Raw genomic sequence first — 19820 nt, forward strand, 5'->3', positions numbered from 1 at the left:
TTATGTACTTACAGACAGACAGCTGGGACAAGGCTTGGCATTCAAACTTGTCTGAGAATAATCAAGTTTTACAGATATCTTCATTAATAAAGGCATTTTGAACTAGTAGTAAACTCATGAAGACACGTCGCCAAAAATATGAACAAATAAAGTCTACAGAATGGAGCTCATGTTACAGCTTTCTGTATTTAACTATATTTGATTCACGATATTAGTGACAACACTGCGCCGACTCTTTATTAAGTCTTCATTGAGCAGTTATTAAATATGTTGATGGTTAAGGTTAAAAGGTGCCTGACGCTTGTAAACACGGTGCAGTACCATTTCTTGACGACACGTGGCGGTAAAGAGGAGGACATTTATTTAATCTATCAGCAGGATGAAGAAGAAATAAGGAGCCAATCAGAAATCAGGGGACCATATTAAATGTTTTGAGTGCAGTCGTGGTGTTTTAAGTTCATACTGCTTTACTTTTTCCAAGTTAAAAAGTCACATTTACTATAAGACGACAACCATTTTCATACTGACGTGGTAAGCATGAAGCTAACGGACATTAAAAAGTTAAAAGTGGCCGAGCTGCGGTTCAGACTTACAGAGCTGGGGTTGGACAGCAGAGGACTGAAGGCTGAGCTGGTGGACAGACTGTGGTCGGCAACACTGCCAGGACAGAGAAGGAAAATCGATGAAGAAGAGGTGAAAATACAAAACTACAGCTCATCCCAAAAGTCAGAACCGACAGAGACAGCGGGCATCCCCGCACTGTCTTCATCACCCCCGACAGAAGCTGGTGTCACTGCGCGATCCGAAGTAGACCGCAGCAGAGAGTGCACTGACGCTACCACTCAGACAGAGTCTGATCCCAGTCCACCAGCACCACAGCCAGGTCCTGAGTGTGTCTCCGGGGGTGAGGATGTCTGCCAAGCTGGGGGAGAAGAATCTAGACATGCAGAGGCTCCTGGAGAGGATATATATGCACATCCACCAGAGGACGTGAGCAGAGGAAGAGCTTTTTACGAGTTCAAAGAGGAGATAAGATACAAAAGGTAGATTGGTTTAAAGGTTACAATTGTTTTTGTTTAAAAATCCACAAAAAGAACCCTACAAGCAGCCTCAGGAGTCTGTGCTGCCCCAGGTGTGGTTATTACTCATCAGTAAAGATGGCAGTAAAGGAGAGATACACGTTAAAATGTACATGTAATAATTATTCTATCATAAAGTCAAATTTATTTGAATAGCACATTTCATGTATAAAACATTTCAAAGTGCTTTACATCAAATAAAAGCATTGCAGCAAGGAGTAGAAAAAGCAGTAAAATATGTAAAATAATATAAATAGAAAGAAATAAAATATTTAAAATGAATTAAAATGAAAAACAAAAACAAGCAACAGTCTCGATAAGTTAAAAGATGCTGTGCAGATTTCATCCATAGACACATGAGAAAATAAATGTTTTTAACCTGGATTTAAAAATGTCTACATTTGGTGACAGTTTAATCTCCACTGGCAGTTTGTTCCACTTGTTAGCAGCATAGCAGCTAAATGCTGCTTCTCCATGTTTAGTCTGGACTCTGGACTGGACCAGCTGACCTGAGTCCTTGGATCTAAGAGCTCTGCTGGGTTTATATTCTCTGAACATATCACAGATGTATTTTGGGCCTAAACCGTTCTGGGATTTGTAAACCATCAGTAGGCTTTAAAATATATTCTGTGACTGACTGGAAGCCAGAGTAAAGATTTTAAAACTGGTGTGATGTGTTCAGTAGTCCTGGTTAAAACTCGAGCAGCAGCGTTCTGGATGAGCTGCAGATGTTTAATGCTCTTTTTGGGAAGTCCGGTTAAAAGACCATTACAGTAATCGAGTCTACTGGAGATGAATGCATGGATGAGTTTCTCCTGGTCTTTTTGGGAGAGAAAACCTTTAATTCTGTTAATGTTTCTGAGTTGATAAAAAGCTGCCTTGGTGACAGCTTTGATGTGGCTGCTGAAAGTCAGATCTGAGTCTATCAACACTCCAAGGTTACGAACTTGGTCAATGATTGTAAGGGCCAGAGTCTCAAGGTATTTACCAATGCTGACCTTCTTCTCTTTGCTACCAAACAGAATAATCTCAGTTTTGCCTTAATTTAATTGTAGAAAATTCTCTCTCATCCAGGAGTTTATTTCCTCCAGACACTGACACAGTACATCTGCTGGACTGCAGTCGTCTGGTGACAGAGACACATAAAGTTGTGTATCATTTGCATAACTGTGATAATTGATGTTAAAGTTCTGCAATATCTGACCAAAAGGGAGCATATACAAGTAAAACAGAAGAGGTCCAAGAATTGACCCCTGGAGGACTCCACAAGTCATGGCCACTCGCTCAGATTTATAGCTGCCAATTGTAACAAAATAACTTCTAAATAGGACCTGAACCAGTTAAGGACCGCTCCAGAAAGTCCAACCCAGTTTTCCAGTCTGTGCAACAGGATTCTGTGATCTACAGTATCAAACGCAGTGCTGAGATCCAACAGAACCAGGACTGACACATAACCGGAATCAGTATTCAACCTAATGTCGTTTAACACTTTGACCAGAGCTGTTTCGGTGCTGTGATGACGTCGGAAACCTGACTTAAAGTTATTGAGACTTCCACTTTCATTCAGAAAGTCGTTGAGCTGGTTAAATACAACTTTCTCAATAATCTTGGATATAAAAGAGAGGTTAGAGACAGGTCTGTAGTTGTTCATCACAGAGGCGTCTAGAGTTCTGTTCTTTAGGAGTGGCTTAATGGCAGCTGTCTTTAGTGCCTTGGGGAAAATGCCTGATGCCAGTGAGATGTTAACTATTTGTAGGAGATCACTTTCTACTGAGCTAAAAACTGTTTTTAAAAAGTCGGATGGTATTATGTCCAGAGTACAAGTTGTTGACTTCAGATGCTGAACTGTTTACTCCAGGATTTTTAAATCAACAATATTGAATTGTGACATAGCGTCAGAGTTAGTTCTAGGTTTAAGACACACATTAGTTTTCTTGTTGGTCAGTGTGGCGTAAATGTTTTGTCTAGTTGTTTTGATTTTTTGGCAAAAAAAAGTTTTTTGCATTTCTCAGTGGAGAGGATGTTTGGGTTTGACTGTTTAGGAGGATTTGTGAGTTTTATAGCAATCAGAGTTGGAGAATTGTTGACATTCTTTTTAATCAGTTCAGATAAATGCAGCTGTCTGGCCTTGCACAGCTCATTGTTATAACTACGCAGGCTTTGTTTGTACAGCTCATAGTGAATCTGAAGCTTTGTTTTACTCCACTTACGTTCAGCTTTCCTGCATTCTCTTTTCCGTTTTTTGACCATTGTGGTGTTTCTCCATAGTGTTTTCTGTTTGCTCAAGCTGCTCTTGATTCTTATCGGTGCAACAGCTTCCGTTACATTCAAAGTTTTCAAGTTGAAATGATCCAGCAGTCCGTCAGCCGACTGTGCGCTCATTGTTGGTAACATAGCTATGGCCTCCCTAAACTGAGCACTTGTTTTCTCATTAATGTACCTCTTCTTAACTGAGAAGCTGGTTGTTTGAACATTCCGAGTAATTATCAGCACATTTATCATTGCACATTGTATTTGGAATCAATGGATCGTATCTATTCTGCAATGGTACTTCAGGTGGTGGCGTGAGTGCTGGAGGTTTAGGTTTCATGCTGGGTTTAACTCTGCGACGGACAACATGAGACCAGGTCCTGGCTGGGGTTGACGACTTTGGTTTGGCACCAACACTGTTCCAGTAGGAGATGTCAGTCCGACCGTCCTGCTTGGGAGCTTCACCAGATATTCCAGAGTCATTTGGACACATCCAGGGAAGAGTGTTAGCCAGGTCTGCAGTGTGAGGCTCCACATCAGCAGTTATCCCGCGTAGAAAAATCTGAGTTAGTCCTTTGGCACATGAAGGCTCCTCAACCTGCACAGGAGGTATAATAGAGTCAATACATTCCTCACTCGTCCGATTCTCTTTGCAAACAGGAGGGCTAATACCGTTTACAAATATACACTTAAAAGAAAAAGAATACCAGTAAAAGAATAAAATTATATCCAAGACTAGTTGAAAGAAGTAGAAGGATTTAAAAGCAAATCAAGCAGAAAGCAGCAGAAGGAAGCAGGAAGAAGCACTTATAACATGAAATTAATAATTTATTGATCTTAATACAACTCTGACCTCTGTACTGGCAGGGGATTATTATTATTATTTTCCTCAATGAGCATGCTCTTTTTCTGTTACTTACCAGTAGCTAAGCTGTTCCCACACCTGGATGTGTGATGAAACATCTACTCACCCTGCAGCTTCTCACTGGACTTTATTAATGAACTGTGACCATTTTTAGGCCTGAGGAAGACTCACTTAGTTTTCCTGATGCAAAAAGAGGGCTTCAAGCTGCACACTGTTAGCCACAGCCAATGGCAGAAAAGAGGAGATGGCAGTGTAAAAGAGTTGAAAACACCAACTGTAGTGGATCTTTATCGAGTGAGGTTTTCTGAAAGAGTCTTATTTCACATCCAGAGCCAAATCTCCACATCCTTCACCGGAGAGTCAGGAGGCAGAGGAGCATGGCGAAGATGAAGTCAGATTAGATCCATGTAAGTCTGGAGTTTAATTTTTGTCTGGAAAATCTGTTTTAATCAGTTATATCTTTTCAAATCCCTATTGAAGCAGAGATAGTTTAAGTCTCCACCTTTGCTTGGGGTTTCAACAGATGGTTGTCACCTCCACTTTGAGGTGGGTCCTGATGGATCCTGCGGGCAGCCGCGGTTCTGGGATCGGTTTCCTCTGCTGTGGTCGGGCTGCAGGCTCACTCATGGGGTGCAGGAGGGCAGGGTGGGCTTTGAGGTCAGACTGGAGAGGAAGCTGTTGACTAAACAGCCAGAAGGCCAAGAGGTCAGAGAGCCGTATGGTTTGAGAGTCGGCTGGTCAGTGGCCGACACCTCTCTGCTGCTGGGTGAGGATTAGGTTTTATTATTATATCATTATCTGGAAATGGTTTAGTTCTTGTTGAAAGCCCTTCAATGGAATCCTGTTTGGTCACATAACAGGTGAGGATGAACTCTCTTTTGCTTACGATGGGTGCGGTAAAAAAGTCTCAGGTGGAACTGAAGATGTGTTTGGGGAACCTTTCTCTGAGGGGGATATCATCGGCTGTTACGCTGTGAGTTTCACTTTTTCTTTCTTTTTCTTGTTGAGTGTGAGTTGTCTCTCATTTCTATCATGTTCCATGTTTGCAGTCTTTCTCTACAGATGGTGCTGTTGACCTCTCTTTCCATAAGAACGGTCGCTTTGTGGGTGTGGCCTTTTCCCTGAGGTCCTCTGTGCTGCTGGGTCGTGCCTTGTTCCCTCATGTCCTCTGTAAGAGCTGTTCAGTCCGATTGATTCTGGACCCTAATACTCCTCCGTGGTACTTCAGTCCTCCTGGGTTTACACCACTGGCAGCTCTCCCTGCTGGGCAGAGAGTGTGCTCCTCATCAGCTCTTACCTCCAGAGCACAGTGGGAGGTGAGATTCAGTCAGGGCCATAAAGGCTGACCTCATGGTGGTGCTATGACAACATTAAAGGGATTACCAAAGTCATTAGCATCCCATACTCTCTGAACCATGATTTTCTACTGGAAATTTCATGTCAACTTGCCTTATAATTGAAATAATTCAGTCTGTGGACTCGCTGATCATCTTCTTCATCTTCATCTTCTTCTTCCAGGTGGTGATGATGGTGGGTCTTCCTGGTTCTGGGAAGACCCTCTGGGCCCGCACTCACATGAAGCTGCACCCAGAGAAGCAGTACAGACTGCTGGGAACAGAGGAGCTGCTCGCGTGCATGATTGTCAGTCAAAGCTTCAGGTTCTCTCATGTTACACGTTCACGTTCAAAGCTGATCCACCTCTGACCAGCTGATCTGAAATGTGTGTGTACAGGCTGGTGGTCAGAAGGACAGCCAGCTGCAGCAGGCCTCTCAGTGTCTGACGGATTTAATCAGGATTGCTGCTGTGACTCCTGGAAACTACATCCTTGATCAGGTAACCACTCTGCACTAAAAACACCTCTGAGATGGTCTTTATTTAGTAGGTTTATTATTATTAATTAGCTATTAATTAATGATTATAGAAATCATCACTGTGTTACCATTCAATCATTTATTAGACAATTTACCTCTTTATGAGGTAAATTTACCAATTTACAGGCTTGTACTGTAAAAGTTCAACTTTTTTTTACCGTTACTCTCTGTTCCCAGGGCAACGTCCTCTTCTCTGCACGCCGTCACAAACTGCAGCTGTTTGCCGGCTTCAGAAGGCGGGTGGTGGTGGTCTTCCCCTCAGCAGGCGAGTGGAAAAGACGACTGTCGCAGCACCAGATGAACGACGGGGAGCACATCCCTGAGACCGCCCTGCTCAAACTCCAAGGTTTTACTAGTTCACATTTCGCAGAACACAACCAAACTGAATGATTAGACGATCCGTCAGTGACTATTTTTTTATAGCATTTGTTAAAACCATCATTCATCGTGTCTCTGTGGAAGTCATTTAACAACTTGCAGCACAGTGAAGAAAGAGGCGTTCGGGGAACATTGTGACGTTCCTGCAGAACGTGTTTACTTTACCTGTCAGTGGTTTCAGTGTTATGTCTGATGAGTGTGTGTAACACACTGGTTTAGTATGCGTGTGTTAGCATGATACTCTGAAGCTCCTCTTGTATTTGCCAGGGTTCTTACAAGTCTTAAAAAGTCTCAAAAAACGATTGAATTTTGTTTCCACAAAAAGCCTTTCCAAGTCACTTAAATATTGAATATTCGTCTTAAGCTGACAACCACAAATCCCTGCTAAGAACTCCTCAAAACCACCTGGAGAGAGTTTGTTTGGGATAGAGATGCCTGGGCTGCTTAGGCTGTTGCCCTCATGGACCTGGCTAAGCAGGGAAGAATGAATGAATAGTGTGGCGTTCTGGGCAGCCATGTAGGCATCCTGAACCAGGCTTTGAGTGAATGGAAGCGCTTATATGAGCTTGCTAATGTTGCAGTAAACAAGCATCCGTAACTTGGATTCTGTTTCTTCTCTGCAGTCAGCTGCAGTCTTCCAGAGACACAGTCCGACCTGCTGGAGGAGTTAGAGTATGTGGAGCTGCCACAGGAACAGGCAAAAGCACTCCTGGAGGAGTACAAAGACGCAGCTCGCAGACTGCTTCCTCCCGTCCTCAAACCAGAGAAGAAGAAACCCCGACTGTACAAGAAAAGACCCCACCCTCACGGGCCTCCACCCTCACATCCAATCCAGTGGACTGGGCTTCACGGTCAGCTTCAGAAATGATGAACAGCATTTTGGGAGATTATTTTAAAGTGTTTGTTGATGTGGTTTTTATCTTCGTAGGGTGGAACGATACAAGACTCAACATGCAGACGTGGAGCCAGCAACCAAGATATGTGAGTGCTGCACAACATGCAAAACAAACCTCTGTGCAACTTGTTTTTCTTCTAAATATTTTTCTATGTTCACTGTGCTGCATGTTTCCATTCGAGTCAACATTTCTATATTTATTTCTTAATAACTTCTGTCAAAACTGTGCAGATCCATAGTTAATGGCTTAAACTCACTTGTATCATTACATTTCTAAGCATAAATCTTATTCTGTATTTATCTCTGAAAGTGTAGGATATGGAATAATCAGCCTAATATGGTGATTTTATGTTTACCCCTCTGAATTCTAAAGAAATTTTCTAACTTTATATTTACTGAGTCTTTATTTTCTGACACTTTTTGAGATCGATGGGTGAATATAAAGTTTAAATTTAATAAAGTTAAAATGGGCCTTTATGTGATCAACTTATTTCAGATGTAAACAAATGTTAAATATGTGGAAAGAAGGCAATGAGACAAAAATCTCTTACCTATAATAATACATAACATACAGTGAATGATAAAACACACTTTGCGTGTTTTTTCCACCGGTTTTTCTAAATCTTTTTCCTCTCAGTTGTTTATGCAAATAAGACTCTTTGTGATCCTTCCATTTAATGACTTTAGTGTTTCATTGGCTGTGAATGAGGCTCTACAGCACATTTTCCTGTCTGAATAACCAGGATATCATGAAAACGTCAGTCTGATTTGGTAATAGTTGTGCACAACCTCCTTTAAAGCTTGTGTGTTGATTAGACACATGTGTGTTGGCCCATGGCTCAATGTTCTTTAATCTTATTACATGAGTGTTTAAGTGACAGTCTCAGCCCTCTGATTTAAGAAAATAAATCACATTGTCTTTTTGTGTCATTTACATGTCAGTGGAATGTGTGTTATAAGAACCAGAGCTGCTACAACAACAGAAACTACAGCGGGTCAGAGAGTTACTGGTGAAGAAGCCTGGAGCAAGAAGAACGACAAGCTGCTGCTCCGTCCAGACTACAACATTACTGAAGTCACTCATCTATGAGACTGAACCCTAACTACATCTACACCATACATGAACCTGCTTCGACCAGTAGACGATGATCATTTGCCATTTTTTAATCATTTTAATATTTTAAAATTTGTTGTTATCGGACGGTGTACAAAGGATGAAACCTGTTCAGTGTTTTGCAGTTTTAACACCAGTGTTGAGGTGAATAAATCGGTTTTACACTTATGAGTCCTTGTTGTGTGGGTCAGCTGACCGTCAGCTCTCCATCTGGTTTCACCATCTGATAAAGCAGCACAGCTCCTTTGGCTGAAGGACACAGCTCCGACCACAGGGGGCAGCTTCTGCTCAGCTGAAAGACCTCCTGCATTAGAACAATCCACGACATTTGATGCTTTTAGATGGTTCGGTTGTCTCTATGAATTATTAGGTCCGAAACACAAGTTGTGCATCTAAACATGGTTTTATATATTTGACTTTCCTCTTAATGCCAAACAAATATGCTCATTGCACTGTAGCCATGCACACATGAGAACACAGGGACACTCCACTGACCGTTCTGCTGAGGAACACGACGTCTGTGGACTCGTTGGCTTCTGCTCCTCCTTTCCAGTACAACTTTCTAACTTCATCAGAAGTCAGTGAGCAACTGAGGATGCACATAAGCAACAGTTACTTTGTCTTTATAGAACGACTTGGGGCTAACTGACTCTCTGGTTCAGTCATTTTTCTAGATCAGAGAATAAACATCTGCTCATTGGATAAATAATATCATGTTGAGTCATTCATAATGTATGATTTTCAGTACTTTGACAACTATCCATATAAAGAGTTCAAATACCTATTTTATTACGATGTCATGTTATATCAAAAGTAGTTACTGTTACTGTAGTTTTCATTTGCTTTACTCAAACCTGTTATTGTGGTCCTTTTCCTAGTTTTAGACCCTCAAACAAACATGCTGACCACTCCAACTTAATCTCAAATAAATACAGCTGAACGCAAACTCTCACACAGGTATCATAGGTTGATGGGGACACAAAAGGCTTTCAGGTGTTATTACTGCCTTGTCTTTCGAGCAGCATTCAGGAAATGAATCGTGCACCTTTGAATCGAGCAACTGGTACAGCTCGATGAGGCCAGTTAACTGGACCACTGCCCTTGTCTCAGTATACATGCACAGGAGTGGGATCGGGTTAAAGCCGCGACACTGTTGATTGTTGTCTGCTGCTTTGAGAAATCATCATCATACAGGTAGCTAACAGATTAAATCACTTCACAGATTCAACTTTGGAGCATGCTGGTGTAAGTAAGTGCATACATAGAAGTGATGCCTTTTAAAAGTCATGGAAATATGCTCAATGCAGTTAGTTTCTGGGATTAAAACTGAGCAAATGTATACCTGACGAAGAACTCGGCACTCGGTCTTCCGGCGCTGGTGTGATTCAGGGCGACACCCATCAGGACTGGCGCTCCGAGCGAGGTCAGGGGAACGTTCACCTGGTGACAAGATGCCTCTAGTTTATATAAAAGCTATTGTTTATGGGTAAAAAGATCAAGAAAAAATAGGTTGCATAAATGTTGTTTTGCATGTTATTTAATTCAAAATGAGGACTGATTCTCATCAGAATCTGTTATCAATACCTACCCGTAGATGATCAATAAAAACTGTGTGGAAAAACGTGTCACTTTGCCTCTTAAAATTCTCAGTATCAGTTTCCCAGGGAAATAATAAATAACTATAACACACTTTCCTGCAACCTGAAATAAGAAGATGTTTGTAATGTAATGTGCCAAAGTTCACTGCCTTTGAAATGAGTGATTTTTGTTAGTTTTGGTCGTATCGGTTGTTCTTTATTAATCTTGTATTGAGCCTTTTGAGCTCATGTGAAGTTCAGGCTTCAGTCTATGACTGAAGGACAAAAACAAACAAAGCGGGATGACTTTAAACTGCTCAAAGGGGAGCTGTTAGAATTAACTGTCAACTGCCATTAAATTTGGAGGCTTGTCGTTGAAGCTATGAGTGAAGGTGTATCTTTTGTAAAAGTCTTTTCATTTATATTCGAGACATTTATGAGGCCAGATATATAATATAAAACTGTAAATTCAGTTAAAAGTAAATAGAATAGAATAGAATAGCCTTTATTGTCATTATATGCACTGTATAGTGCATACATATAATTAAAATCCGATGTTATCAGTAAAAAGCAGTAACAGAGAATCGATGGATGAAGAAACCCACCTCATCCCTGATCTCGGCGCACACAGAGGAGAACAGCTCTGAGACGACGGCGTCCGGCCTCCGCTGCATCATGACCACACTGATCTGCTCTTCATTCCCTGACTGACCCAGTTTCTCACACACAGCCTGTTGAGAGCAGCGAAGATACGATTAATACGCCGAAACGCTTTTCGACACTCTTAACTCTGTTCACATCACCTTGGGCTCTGGGTGGCCGCCGGGAATGTCCAGGAGCCCCCGAGCCTCCGCCACCTTCTGGCTCCTCCTAATAAACACCACCTGCCCGTCAACTGTGCACAGCACAGCGCCCACACCCAGAGGCTGAGCAAGCAGCGCCAGAGCATCGCCGAACTCCGCCTCTCCACGCCGACGGAGCTCTGCCACACGACACGACCAGTTTGTACCAAGGTAGTCCTTGTAGCACGTGAGGCCCAGTCTCAGAGTAAGGAGCTTCCCAGCCTGTGAGTGACGCTCAGCTGCAATGCCCTTAAATTCTCTGCAGTCACAAGTGGACGAAGCGTGTGGCATTATACTGGCTTTATGCTCTGTGACACACTCTTTACACCCATTGCTGGTGTCCGAACCTTTCTGAGCTGCAACATCTTCCAGGCTTCGCCTGCCCTGGTCCTCTGCACACTCCAAGGAGGGAACGTGGGAGTAATGGGTGCAGGGTGGATGTTTTGGAGAGGCTAGGCAGAAGGAATGCAGCCTGAATTTGGCCCCGTTGAAAAGCCAAGGCTCCTTGGACAGCCGCTCAGTCCAATCCTCATCTATTTGATGCTCTAGAGCTGGATCCGTCTGTCTGTTAAACCTGAGAGGGAGCAAAATGACAATTCTGAGGTCAGAACAATCGCATTTTGTTCACTGTTAAAGCTATGTTACAATATGAAGAACCGCCTAAAGACACCACAGAAAACCTGGGTACCTTTTAGAAAGCTCCACTTGTACGTGAGGCTCCAGCAGCCCCCTCCAGTGTGCGCAGTGCAGCAGCAAAGACACCTCAGGGTCCATTATGTCGCTCTGTGGATACTCTTTAGAGGCCTCACTTTGTCACTTGATCCTAAGTTGCCCTTTTAAGAAGTAAACACCACATGCAATTAAAATGTTTTTTTGGTAGACAGTTAAATCAATTAATGAGCTATAAGAGGTTGAAAGTGAAGAAAATCAAATGTGAATCATTTTGTAGAGGTCAGTAAAAGTATTTCCTTTCACGTGTCCATCACCTCACCATTTACCAACAGAGACAAAGTCAGAAACAACAGCTGTTAATAGCTTTATTAATACCTTGGCTGAATGAACATTTGACATTAATACAAGCTCAACGTGTCATCTTAAAGAGGACTACCAAAAGGTTCGGTTTTAGGACATGAGCCAGAGTTTAATCCCATCATAAAATGATAACTAACATTTCAGTGAAACTCTGTATGATTTAGTTTCTGTTTTGGTGATGATGGTGGATTGTGCGTTGTGAGTATCATGTACGTATAAACAGATCCCCCCAGATCCATATTTGTTTTATTTAAAGACACACAAGACAGTAAAATGTCCTGAACCTTGGACCTTTGATGGGTCTGGTGACTGTCGTATACTTTCTGTTGGCATGGTTTGTGTTCACTTGTCCCTTTACATATAAATCAAGACAGAGTTGTCTAAAGAGATAACCATCATCATTTAATTAAACATCTGTATTCTGAATCGGACTGTCACATTAAACAGTTTAATGTGTAGACATCAATTTTCAAGATAGCTGTGATCATGGCTGCATAATCGTCTTCATCAATCTGTTTAAAAACAGCTGAGTAAAACTACCAGAAATGTTTTATTTACACAATGTTTCCATCATTTTAGAACTGACAGCTTTTTTATGAAGCCATCTCACTGCATGCTCGTCTTAAAGCCAAACAGACTCCATGTTAACTTCCACTAATTTGCATAAAAAGGGGGATAGACAAATCATGAAATGCAAATATCGATATGACACAGAATAATCCACTCAAATTTCAAATCACGACAGCCCTAAAACCATGACTAAATTGGTTTCTTACAGGATGACAAGGCCCCCGCCCAAAAGGCACAACAGGTCTCTGAATGGTTTAACAATGACAAAAGTGATGTGAATCACAAGATGCGACCATCGCAGTCACCATATCTCAACCTAACTGAACATCTATGGAGCAGTCCACCTCTGTGCAGTACAGTGCAAAGTGTTTTTAGGAGACCCAACAACCAAAAAACACCACTTTTCCCTTTAATCTGTCATATATGTGTGCGTGTTACAACTGATCACTCATGTTCTCTAAGCTTTAATGTCTGCACATCCCGGATGAGGAATGCCCTCTAAGCTTTCCTAAGTTTTCCAAGTTAAAAACGTTTAACACTGATATGACAGAGGGAGCAGTGTGCTGTACAGATTGTTAAACCCCTTAAAAAATATCTGTAACTTGATTTATTTGACATTATTGAAAGAAAATTACCACCAAGTAAGAAACAGCTGTTGCTGTGCACTCCAGGAAATAAAAAAATAAAAAAATAAATAGGCTGTCACAATTTGTGACGTTACCACAACGTAAGCACAACTTCCTTTTGCTCGTCAGCCTAACGTGAAAACAGGGTTTATTGTTTATTATAAAAATGCATATTTTAAAAATTCAAAAATACTGAGAAAGAGTAACTTGAGATAAGATTTGTGAATCCTGCGAACAGAGCCGAGATCAAACAAAACTCAAATGAGGAAGAGCACCTTAAACAGGACGTTTTCAGCATGGTGCTGATAGTAACTTTACATTAACTTGTACTTGCATACATGTTACTATTTTTTTATTGTATCGTTGAAAAAATACTTGATAGCTTTTTCGATCAACAACTTTAAATGAACCTGAGAAGCTCTAAGGGAAGAATAACGCATGCAATGCCTCGATAAAGTCATATAACTATCATTTTGTTTTACAGCCCTAACAACAATATGTTTAAATTAAAAGTCTAAAGCATGTCAATGTTTGCTTTTCTTACCTTTTCGAAGTGGAAATACCTGTATAACAGTGCAGGAATCTTTCTTCGTCCTTATTTTCTGCAGTCTGGTGCTGAAATGAACTCGTTATCGCCCCCCAGTGAGCAAGAGACGGAACTGCATCTGATGTCACGCCTCACTGTTTAGTAACAATAATAGACTGGAAATTGCATATAATTTTACAAAATGCTCATTGTTTGAGTCAGAAAATATGATATTTTTAGGTAAAAATCCCGTACAGAATTTTGAAGACAATGACAGTATTCACATCAACCGAAAGCAGATACTTTTGGTCGCTTCCGGTCAGATAAATACATTTACTACTGTGGAGAATAAGTATAATTTTGCGGTTACAGTTAATCCAAATAAATAACTTTTAAATTAAGTTATTTTTTATTCCTCTTTTTTAAAATAACTTGTGGTCGTTCAGGTGAACTATAAGCAGTTATAAACAGAAAATGGTCGCTCTATTTTCAATTTAATTACTTCTGTTTCCGGTTTAGCTTACGCTAGCCTGACGCTAGCTCGATGCGTTGTACAGTTGCAGCGTTACGAAACTGAGTTCCTCCGGTATGTCACCTTTTCTCTCTCAAGTTCTGCTTTTATGCATGTTCTTAATTTCTGGCATGCTCTCGTGTTTTATTTTTTATATTTAACAGAGTGTCAGGAGCTGAATTGGATATTTTTATAAAGCTAACTTTTGCATGAAAATGTTGTTAGACACTTAGAGTAAAAACCCGGCTAACATTAGCTCGCCTGCTCAGGTAGCAGAACATAGTGTTCCACCTGGAAACTCAGAAAAGCTGTCCGCTTTTTTTCTTGTTATATTATCTTATGTCATAACTAATGGGAAATCAGTAGTGTGGTTGGTTTTTGTTTACAACTTAAAACAGGGTACTGTATACTGCCTTTATAAAACTAATATGGTAACAGTCTGTCAGTCCACAGCTAAAACTCTGCTGCACGGTGTTACTGTGAATGACAGAGGGTGTGTTATGCTTAAGCAGATGATATAAAAATCAAGTGTCTGTTTTGGTTGGTTTATGATCTTACTCACGTGTGCTGTGTTGTGGTCCACAGTCACGTGTCGACAGACGAGCGGACAGCTGCTGACTAATCCATTTTCAATGGGAACACAGTGAAAGGTAAGGACAGACACAGCAGGATATTTCCAAGCACTTTACTTGGTTTTTGATGTTTTGTTATGTCTGTGTCCGTGCAGGGAAAATGTTTGAATCTACATGGTTAACATGATTAAAGAGGAGCCTTCAGTGACATATGGAACAGATAATACTGCATCCTCTGAATGATTTTGTGTGGTTTCATTTTTCTGATTGAAAGTATCTTACATATTCCTCATGTGTTAGTTAAAGATCAAACAGTTAATACTGGTTATTACACAGACAATTACTGTCCAATCATCCATAACTTTAGGAATCTGCCTGCAGCCTTTAATCATGTTCTGGCTTTTAAAAAGGTACAATCGACAATCCTGAATTTTTGTCCGGCGACATTTGAAAAGAAGAAAATAAACTTTTTAATTAAATAACCAATTTAGTCTGCTGTCTTTTATCTGCGTTATGGTGCTGAAGGCATGATGGCTCCTTTGTATGACTTTTAAGTTTAAGAAACAATACACAGATTCTGTGTTTTCACCAGAAGTAGATTTGTAATATTTGTTATTATACATTAGGGGTGGGAATCAATTGGATCGTCATTCAGAGGGCTGTTATGTGATTATAAAATAATAACTGATGCGTCTTAATGCATTTTTCTTTATGTTTCTCTACAGAGCTTCCTTTTTTTTCTTTTTAAAGCAGAATATTTTTAACTATCGATGATGAATTTACTTTCAATACATTTTTATTAAGAAAACAAGTTGAGGAGGTGTGGATAGTTAACTGCAAGGTTACGTTTGCTAACGAAAAGTGTCTGTTGCAGCAAACTTGCAGCAAGTCAATGCAGATGTCAGCGTATTCTGAATCACTTACAAAAAATAAAAGCATCTTCTCGTGTTATGTACCATAAGTGATATACTCACTGATTCACTACCCTTTTTTTTTTTGGAACACGTGAGAAGTTATCTGCGGGTCATTTGTGATTAAATGTGTAGTTCAGGTGGCAAAAGATTTGGTGGCAGTGTTAAAGCTATCCTACCTGTTTTCTTAAATGATCCCATGACTTAGGTTTTTGGTCTCGTTGTAAAGTGTGGGGACCACTTTGTCAATAAGATATCTTTGGGTTATGACGTCGTTGCCCTCAAGTGTGCAGCATGGCACAAAAGCCCTGCTTCTGAGACTGGATATGGATGGAAATCTGAGTTTGTAAAAAAAACTCAGTGGGCTAGTTGGCAGCAACTACAACTGGGTGTTTTCCATCTTTCCCCAGCTGGAAACATGTTATGTAGTTTCTCGTAGTTTTCATGTTTCCCAGATATTTATGTTCAGCTACATAGAAACCAAACCATATGCTGTCTCTTACTGCAGGAGGTGCTGGTCAGGAGAGTTTTTTTTCAGCTGTGTCGTGCAGCCTATAGACTATAAAGGTGCTTCACTTATGCTTCCCCAATTTTCTCCTTTTGCATTGTGTCCATTGTACCTTATCAATTATCTTATAGAAAATAGATTTTTGACATTTTGAATTGACTCAGAATCAATGCATCTAAGATTTGACTATGTCCCCCACCCTATAGCAACATAAACATATTTTAAAAGCTGCTAGGCTTGTGTCTCCCACTTTGTATCTATTATTCTGGTTTGAAACAGCTCTGATCCGTCTGTAATGATAAATCGTGATGTAATCGCTGGTGTTCACACCTTTTCTGCGCAGGTCAGCCTCAGAGATTTTCATCATGCAGTTGGAGGCTCAGCTGCGTTTATGTCAGAGTTGTCTTTGGTGCTGCAAGGGTGGACTGCGGATGCTATCCCTGAGCTATGCACACAGGTAGATGTTTCATGTATATATATGTATGTATCTCTTTAGTTTTAGTTAAGTCGTAATAACTGAAAACAACTCAGTGATTGTGCTTGTGTACTCTGTATTTGGTTTGAGTTATTTGCTTTATCACCATAGAAAACCTGTGAACTACTACGACCTACTGGGAGTCAAATCCGATGCGTCTGTGGAGGAAATAAAAAATGCATTTTTTGACAAATCTAAGAAGGTACATCATTTTCATGTGTTAAAAATCTTTGCTCTTGAATTAAAGTATGTAGCCACCAGAGGGCAGCCTTTCACAAGCAGACTTGTACTTGATAACTGTTCCCACAGTGGGCTTCCCTACTGTTTGTTTTCATATTGTGGCTTCCAGTGTAATTAAGGATGGAGAAGTGTATTTACATTGCGGTTCTTGTATCATTTAGGTCTGAGACATCTTATTCTATATGGGGAAAGTAAGCTTGATTTTTAAGTTCAAGCTAAGTATGTTTGACTATGTTTGTGTGCCACTGGAAGCAGCATGTCCAGATCATCGCACATCTGCACCAGAATCTCCCTTCAGTCTGTAGATTTCCTCACTTACTTCGACATTCTCATCACGCAGCTGCATCCCGACAGTGACCCGTCTAACCCGAGGCTGCACAGCCAATTTGTGGAGCTGAACGAAGCCTACCGAGTGTTGAGCAAAGAGCTGAGCAGGAAGGAGTACGACTTCAAAATCCAACACCCATACAGTGGGAGCCAAGTCTTCAGAACTACCTCTAGCCACACCGTCTACAGAAGGTGAGGACTCCCTCCCATCTGCAAGCTTGTGCTGACCTTCATCTTTAGTAGTTTCAATGCAGATGAAAAACACGTCAGACTGATGCTCTCTGCAACATGTCCTGACAGTGTTGCAAGCTGCAACAGTCGCTGGACATAATAATCGGCCCTAAACACTGAAACCTTCAGCCGGTATTATATCTCTACACAAACTACAAAAACAGATTTCTTATTGATAAAATAAATCAAAATAAACGAGAGTGAACTGTGCTTCTTAGAATCACAAATGACTCTTTTTGCTGCTTACTGAGACCTCATTACCACCTGTGTTCAGTCCATTTGAATCTGCTGTTTTTATGTCCCAGATCGTGATCAATTGTGCCACTTTTTCCATCAGCACGGATGCCCAGGACAACTTTCGTTATTGGGGACAGTTTAATCAGTCTCAGTCTCCGGAGATGACAGCGGAGCAGAGACAGGCGAGGAAGAACAGGAACTTCCGGCTGGTGGCCTACTGTGTCATCGCTATGATGCTCAGCATTGGAGCCCACATGGTCTTCTTCAAGTAAAAAAAAAATCTTTCCACACATTACATTCTCATCTTTTTGTTCAAATGTGACTGTAAAAAGAAATAAATTGCTTCACCAGAGAAGTCCAAAGGTTGTAAACTAATCCCGGAGTTGAATTATTTGTAGTCAGTTATGAGCTCATTGTGAGGTGTGTTTGCTGCTCATTCACATCCAGATGAATGAGGTTTTCTGTAGACAATGTGGACCTCTGAGTCATGTGATTTGGCACAACTTCACCTCTGGCCTTGTATTTGTTGCCACACAATGGGGTTATGCCACTTCTCTTTGTTAAATCTCACGTCTTTGTGATCCGAGCAGCTGTTTTAACAGCTGTACAAACTGAAGAATACAGAGTGCCTGCCGACAGCTGAGATTTAAGGTCAAACAAATGTATTCTCTAATTGTGGTCTCAACTGAAGTGTTTCTCCAACTCTTTCAGGAAACTGGAAGAAGTTCACAATAACTTCATGGATGAGAAAGATAGAGTCATCACAGAGATCTACAATGAGTCCAAAGAAAGAGCCAGGTGAGTGCAACAGCTCCCTCAAATTTTTGTATTGTTTATCCTCCTCTTTGACGTTGTGTAACGGTGAGTTTGTTTAAGCTTTGTAATGCTTGAAGCTGGGTCTGACACCACCTCTCGTGTGGTTTCGCAGGGTCAATGGCTTTAAGAAACAGACCGAAATCCTGCGGCAGAAGCACGCCGAGTTTCAGGAGAAATACAAAATGCGCAGCGATGGAGACGACAAGTAGACTCTGAGCTGTGCTCTGTGACGATGGAGATGTCAGCAGACAGAAGACGTGGAAGATGCTTTAGTTTCAGGACTGGTTTTTTTGTTTTCCGACTTTCTTGCCCGTGTTTGTCTTCAGATGTGATCCTGACACAGCAGATCATGGGTGTGATGTGGGAGAGTTTCATCTGGTCACACAGGTGTTGCAGCCAGAACGCGCTGAGCTATAAATCAGCGGACTGGACTACTTTGTTTGAAGTGACGTGACTGTCGAAAGGATCCAGGTGTGGTTTGCTCACATACTTCTTCACTGTTTGTAGAAAGGAGCCACAGTGGTCGCTCTAAAATAGGAACATGCTCTTTATTGTCTTGGACCTCAGTTCTGTGTTGAAGTTGTACAGCGTGCAGGGCCAGCAGATTGCAGCAATATGGTGGCTGATAACAACGAGAAAGACTCTTGAACACCAGTATGTTCGAAAAGAAACTGATTGGTTAATGGACGTCCTTCAGGACGCTCCATCAGGTTTGATGAGCCTCAGGCTGTTTGGGGGGAAGGAGCGAGTAAGGAGGCTGCAGTGTTACGTGTCCCTGCTGTAGTAGCCTGTTTGCACATTTCTTTTATTTTGGACTCTGCAGAAATTCTCTGCATGTCTTTTTCTGTTTGTTTAAATAGAAACTACACATGACCAATATTATGACTTAAAAAAAGTGCCACTGATTGCATTATTTATGGTCAATCTGTTGTTATGATAACAGCAATGTAAGAATGTGAATTAATGCAACTAAGCAACACAGGAACACGTGTTAATTATGGTTATTTGAACATCCAGAGCCAACATTTGTCATTTAGCCTCTCCGTTTTTAGGTTTTAGAGATTATTGTTGTTTGTCTGTCATTAAATGCCTTATGTATTCCCCCGAGGGACGTCAGAGAGTAACGATTAAAAGATCATCTCTTTCTCATCAGTCATCACTTCCTGTTTGCTTTGTCTCTCAAGCTAAAGAATGCTCCTTTTTTAAAAATGTCATATTTTTTTCTGGTTGCCATTTTACTGATGTCCTCCCAAAGTGAAATGAATTTCCCCTGCTTGGCAGAGATAACAAGAGGCTTAAACCCCCAGCGACACACAGCAGCCTTTTAATGAGCAACTGTGCTGAGGCTTCAGTATTGTTGTTATTA

General features: G+C 41.0%; 3 protein-coding genes across 4 annotated transcripts; 2 read left to right on the plus strand and 1 right to left on the minus strand.

Annotated features, from left to right (window-relative positions):
• The first annotated feature begins 377 nt into the window (after positions 1-377).
• Positions 378-9158, plus strand: LOC140317973 (heterogeneous nuclear ribonucleoprotein U-like protein 2). The gene is made up of 11 exons (XM_072395554.1): positions 378-1043; positions 4525-4601; positions 4718-4960; positions 5055-5167; positions 5244-5510; positions 5713-5835; positions 5927-6028; positions 6244-6412; positions 7068-7295; positions 7373-7425; positions 8282-9158. Exons 1-11 carry the CDS (start codon positions 538-540, stop codon positions 8351-8353), a joined length of 1953 nt encoding a protein of 650 aa, XP_072251655.1. The 5' UTR covers positions 378-537; the 3' UTR covers positions 8354-9158.
• On the minus strand, positions 8634-13700 carry nudt22 (nudix (nucleoside diphosphate linked moiety X)-type motif 22). Of its 2 annotated transcripts, XM_072395556.1 has the most exons (7): positions 13645-13700; positions 11561-11705; positions 10834-11446; positions 10636-10761; positions 9796-9893; positions 8949-9042; positions 8634-8757 (listed from the first exon to the last, which is right to left on the minus strand). In XM_072395556.1, the coding sequence occupies exons 2-7, from the start codon at positions 11644-11646 to the stop codon at positions 8641-8643; spliced, it is 1134 nt and encodes a 377-aa protein (XP_072251657.1). In that variant the 5' UTR covers positions 11647-11705; positions 13645-13700; the 3' UTR covers positions 8634-8640. The 2 variants fall into 2 exon arrangements, with proteins under 2 accessions (XP_072251657.1, XP_072251656.1); XM_072395555.1 differs by lacking the exon at positions 13645-13700 and having other exon boundaries at positions 11561-11712.
• Positions 13701-14155: 455 nt separating this feature from the next.
• dnajc4 (DnaJ (Hsp40) homolog, subfamily C, member 4) lies at positions 14156-19606 on the plus strand. Its single transcript, XM_072395557.1, has 8 exons — positions 14156-14212; positions 14723-14787; positions 16472-16585; positions 16715-16805; positions 17184-17362; positions 17739-17906; positions 18350-18436; positions 18567-19606. Exons 3-8 carry the CDS (start codon positions 16494-16496, stop codon positions 18661-18663), a joined length of 714 nt encoding a protein of 237 aa, XP_072251658.1. The 5' UTR covers positions 14156-14212; positions 14723-14787; positions 16472-16493; the 3' UTR covers positions 18664-19606.
• The last annotated feature ends 214 nt before the right edge of the window (positions 19607-19820 follow it).

Source organism: Leuresthes tenuis, unplaced genomic scaffold, assembly GCF_036924035.1.
Source record: "Leuresthes tenuis unplaced genomic scaffold, fLeuTen1.0.hap1 SCAF_11, whole genome shotgun sequence".
Classification (NCBI taxonomy): Eukaryota; Metazoa; Chordata; class Actinopteri; order Atheriniformes; family Atherinopsidae; genus Leuresthes; species Leuresthes tenuis.

Excerpts from the sequence above, each read along its gene's own strand:
- nudt22 (XM_072395556.1), bottom strand. The coding sequence starts at position 11,646 with ATGGACCCTGAGGTGTCTTTGCTGCTGCACTGCGCACACTGGAGGGGG. Across the intron at positions 11,447-11,560 it reads CAAGTGGAGCTTTCTAAAAG|GTTTAACAGACAGACGGATC; the intron begins GTACCCAGGTTT and ends GCTCCCTCTCAG. Across the intron at positions 9,894-10,635 it reads GCGCCGAGATCAGGGATGAG|GTGAACGTTCCCCTGACCTC; the intron begins GTGGGTTTCTTC and ends TCTTGTCACCAG.
- dnajc4 (XM_072395557.1), top strand. The coding sequence starts at position 16,494 with ATGCAGTTGGAGGCTCAGCTGCGTTTATGTCAGAGTTGTCTTTGGTGC. Across the intron at positions 16,586-16,714 it reads TCCCTGAGCTATGCACACAG|AAAACCTGTGAACTACTACG; the intron begins GTAGATGTTTCA and ends TTATCACCATAG. Across the intron at positions 16,806-17,183 it reads TTTTTGACAAATCTAAGAAG|CTGCATCCCGACAGTGACCC; the intron begins GTACATCATTTT and ends CTCATCACGCAG.
- LOC140317973 (XM_072395554.1), top strand. The coding sequence starts at position 538 with ATGAAGCTAACGGACATTAAAAAGTTAAAAGTGGCCGAGCTGCGGTTC. Across the intron at positions 5,511-5,712 it reads CCTCCAGAGCACAGTGGGAG|GTGGTGATGATGGTGGGTCT; the intron begins GTGAGATTCAGT and ends TTCTTCTTCCAG. Across the intron at positions 6,413-7,067 it reads CGCCCTGCTCAAACTCCAAG|TCAGCTGCAGTCTTCCAGAG; the intron begins GTTTTACTAGTT and ends TCTTCTCTGCAG.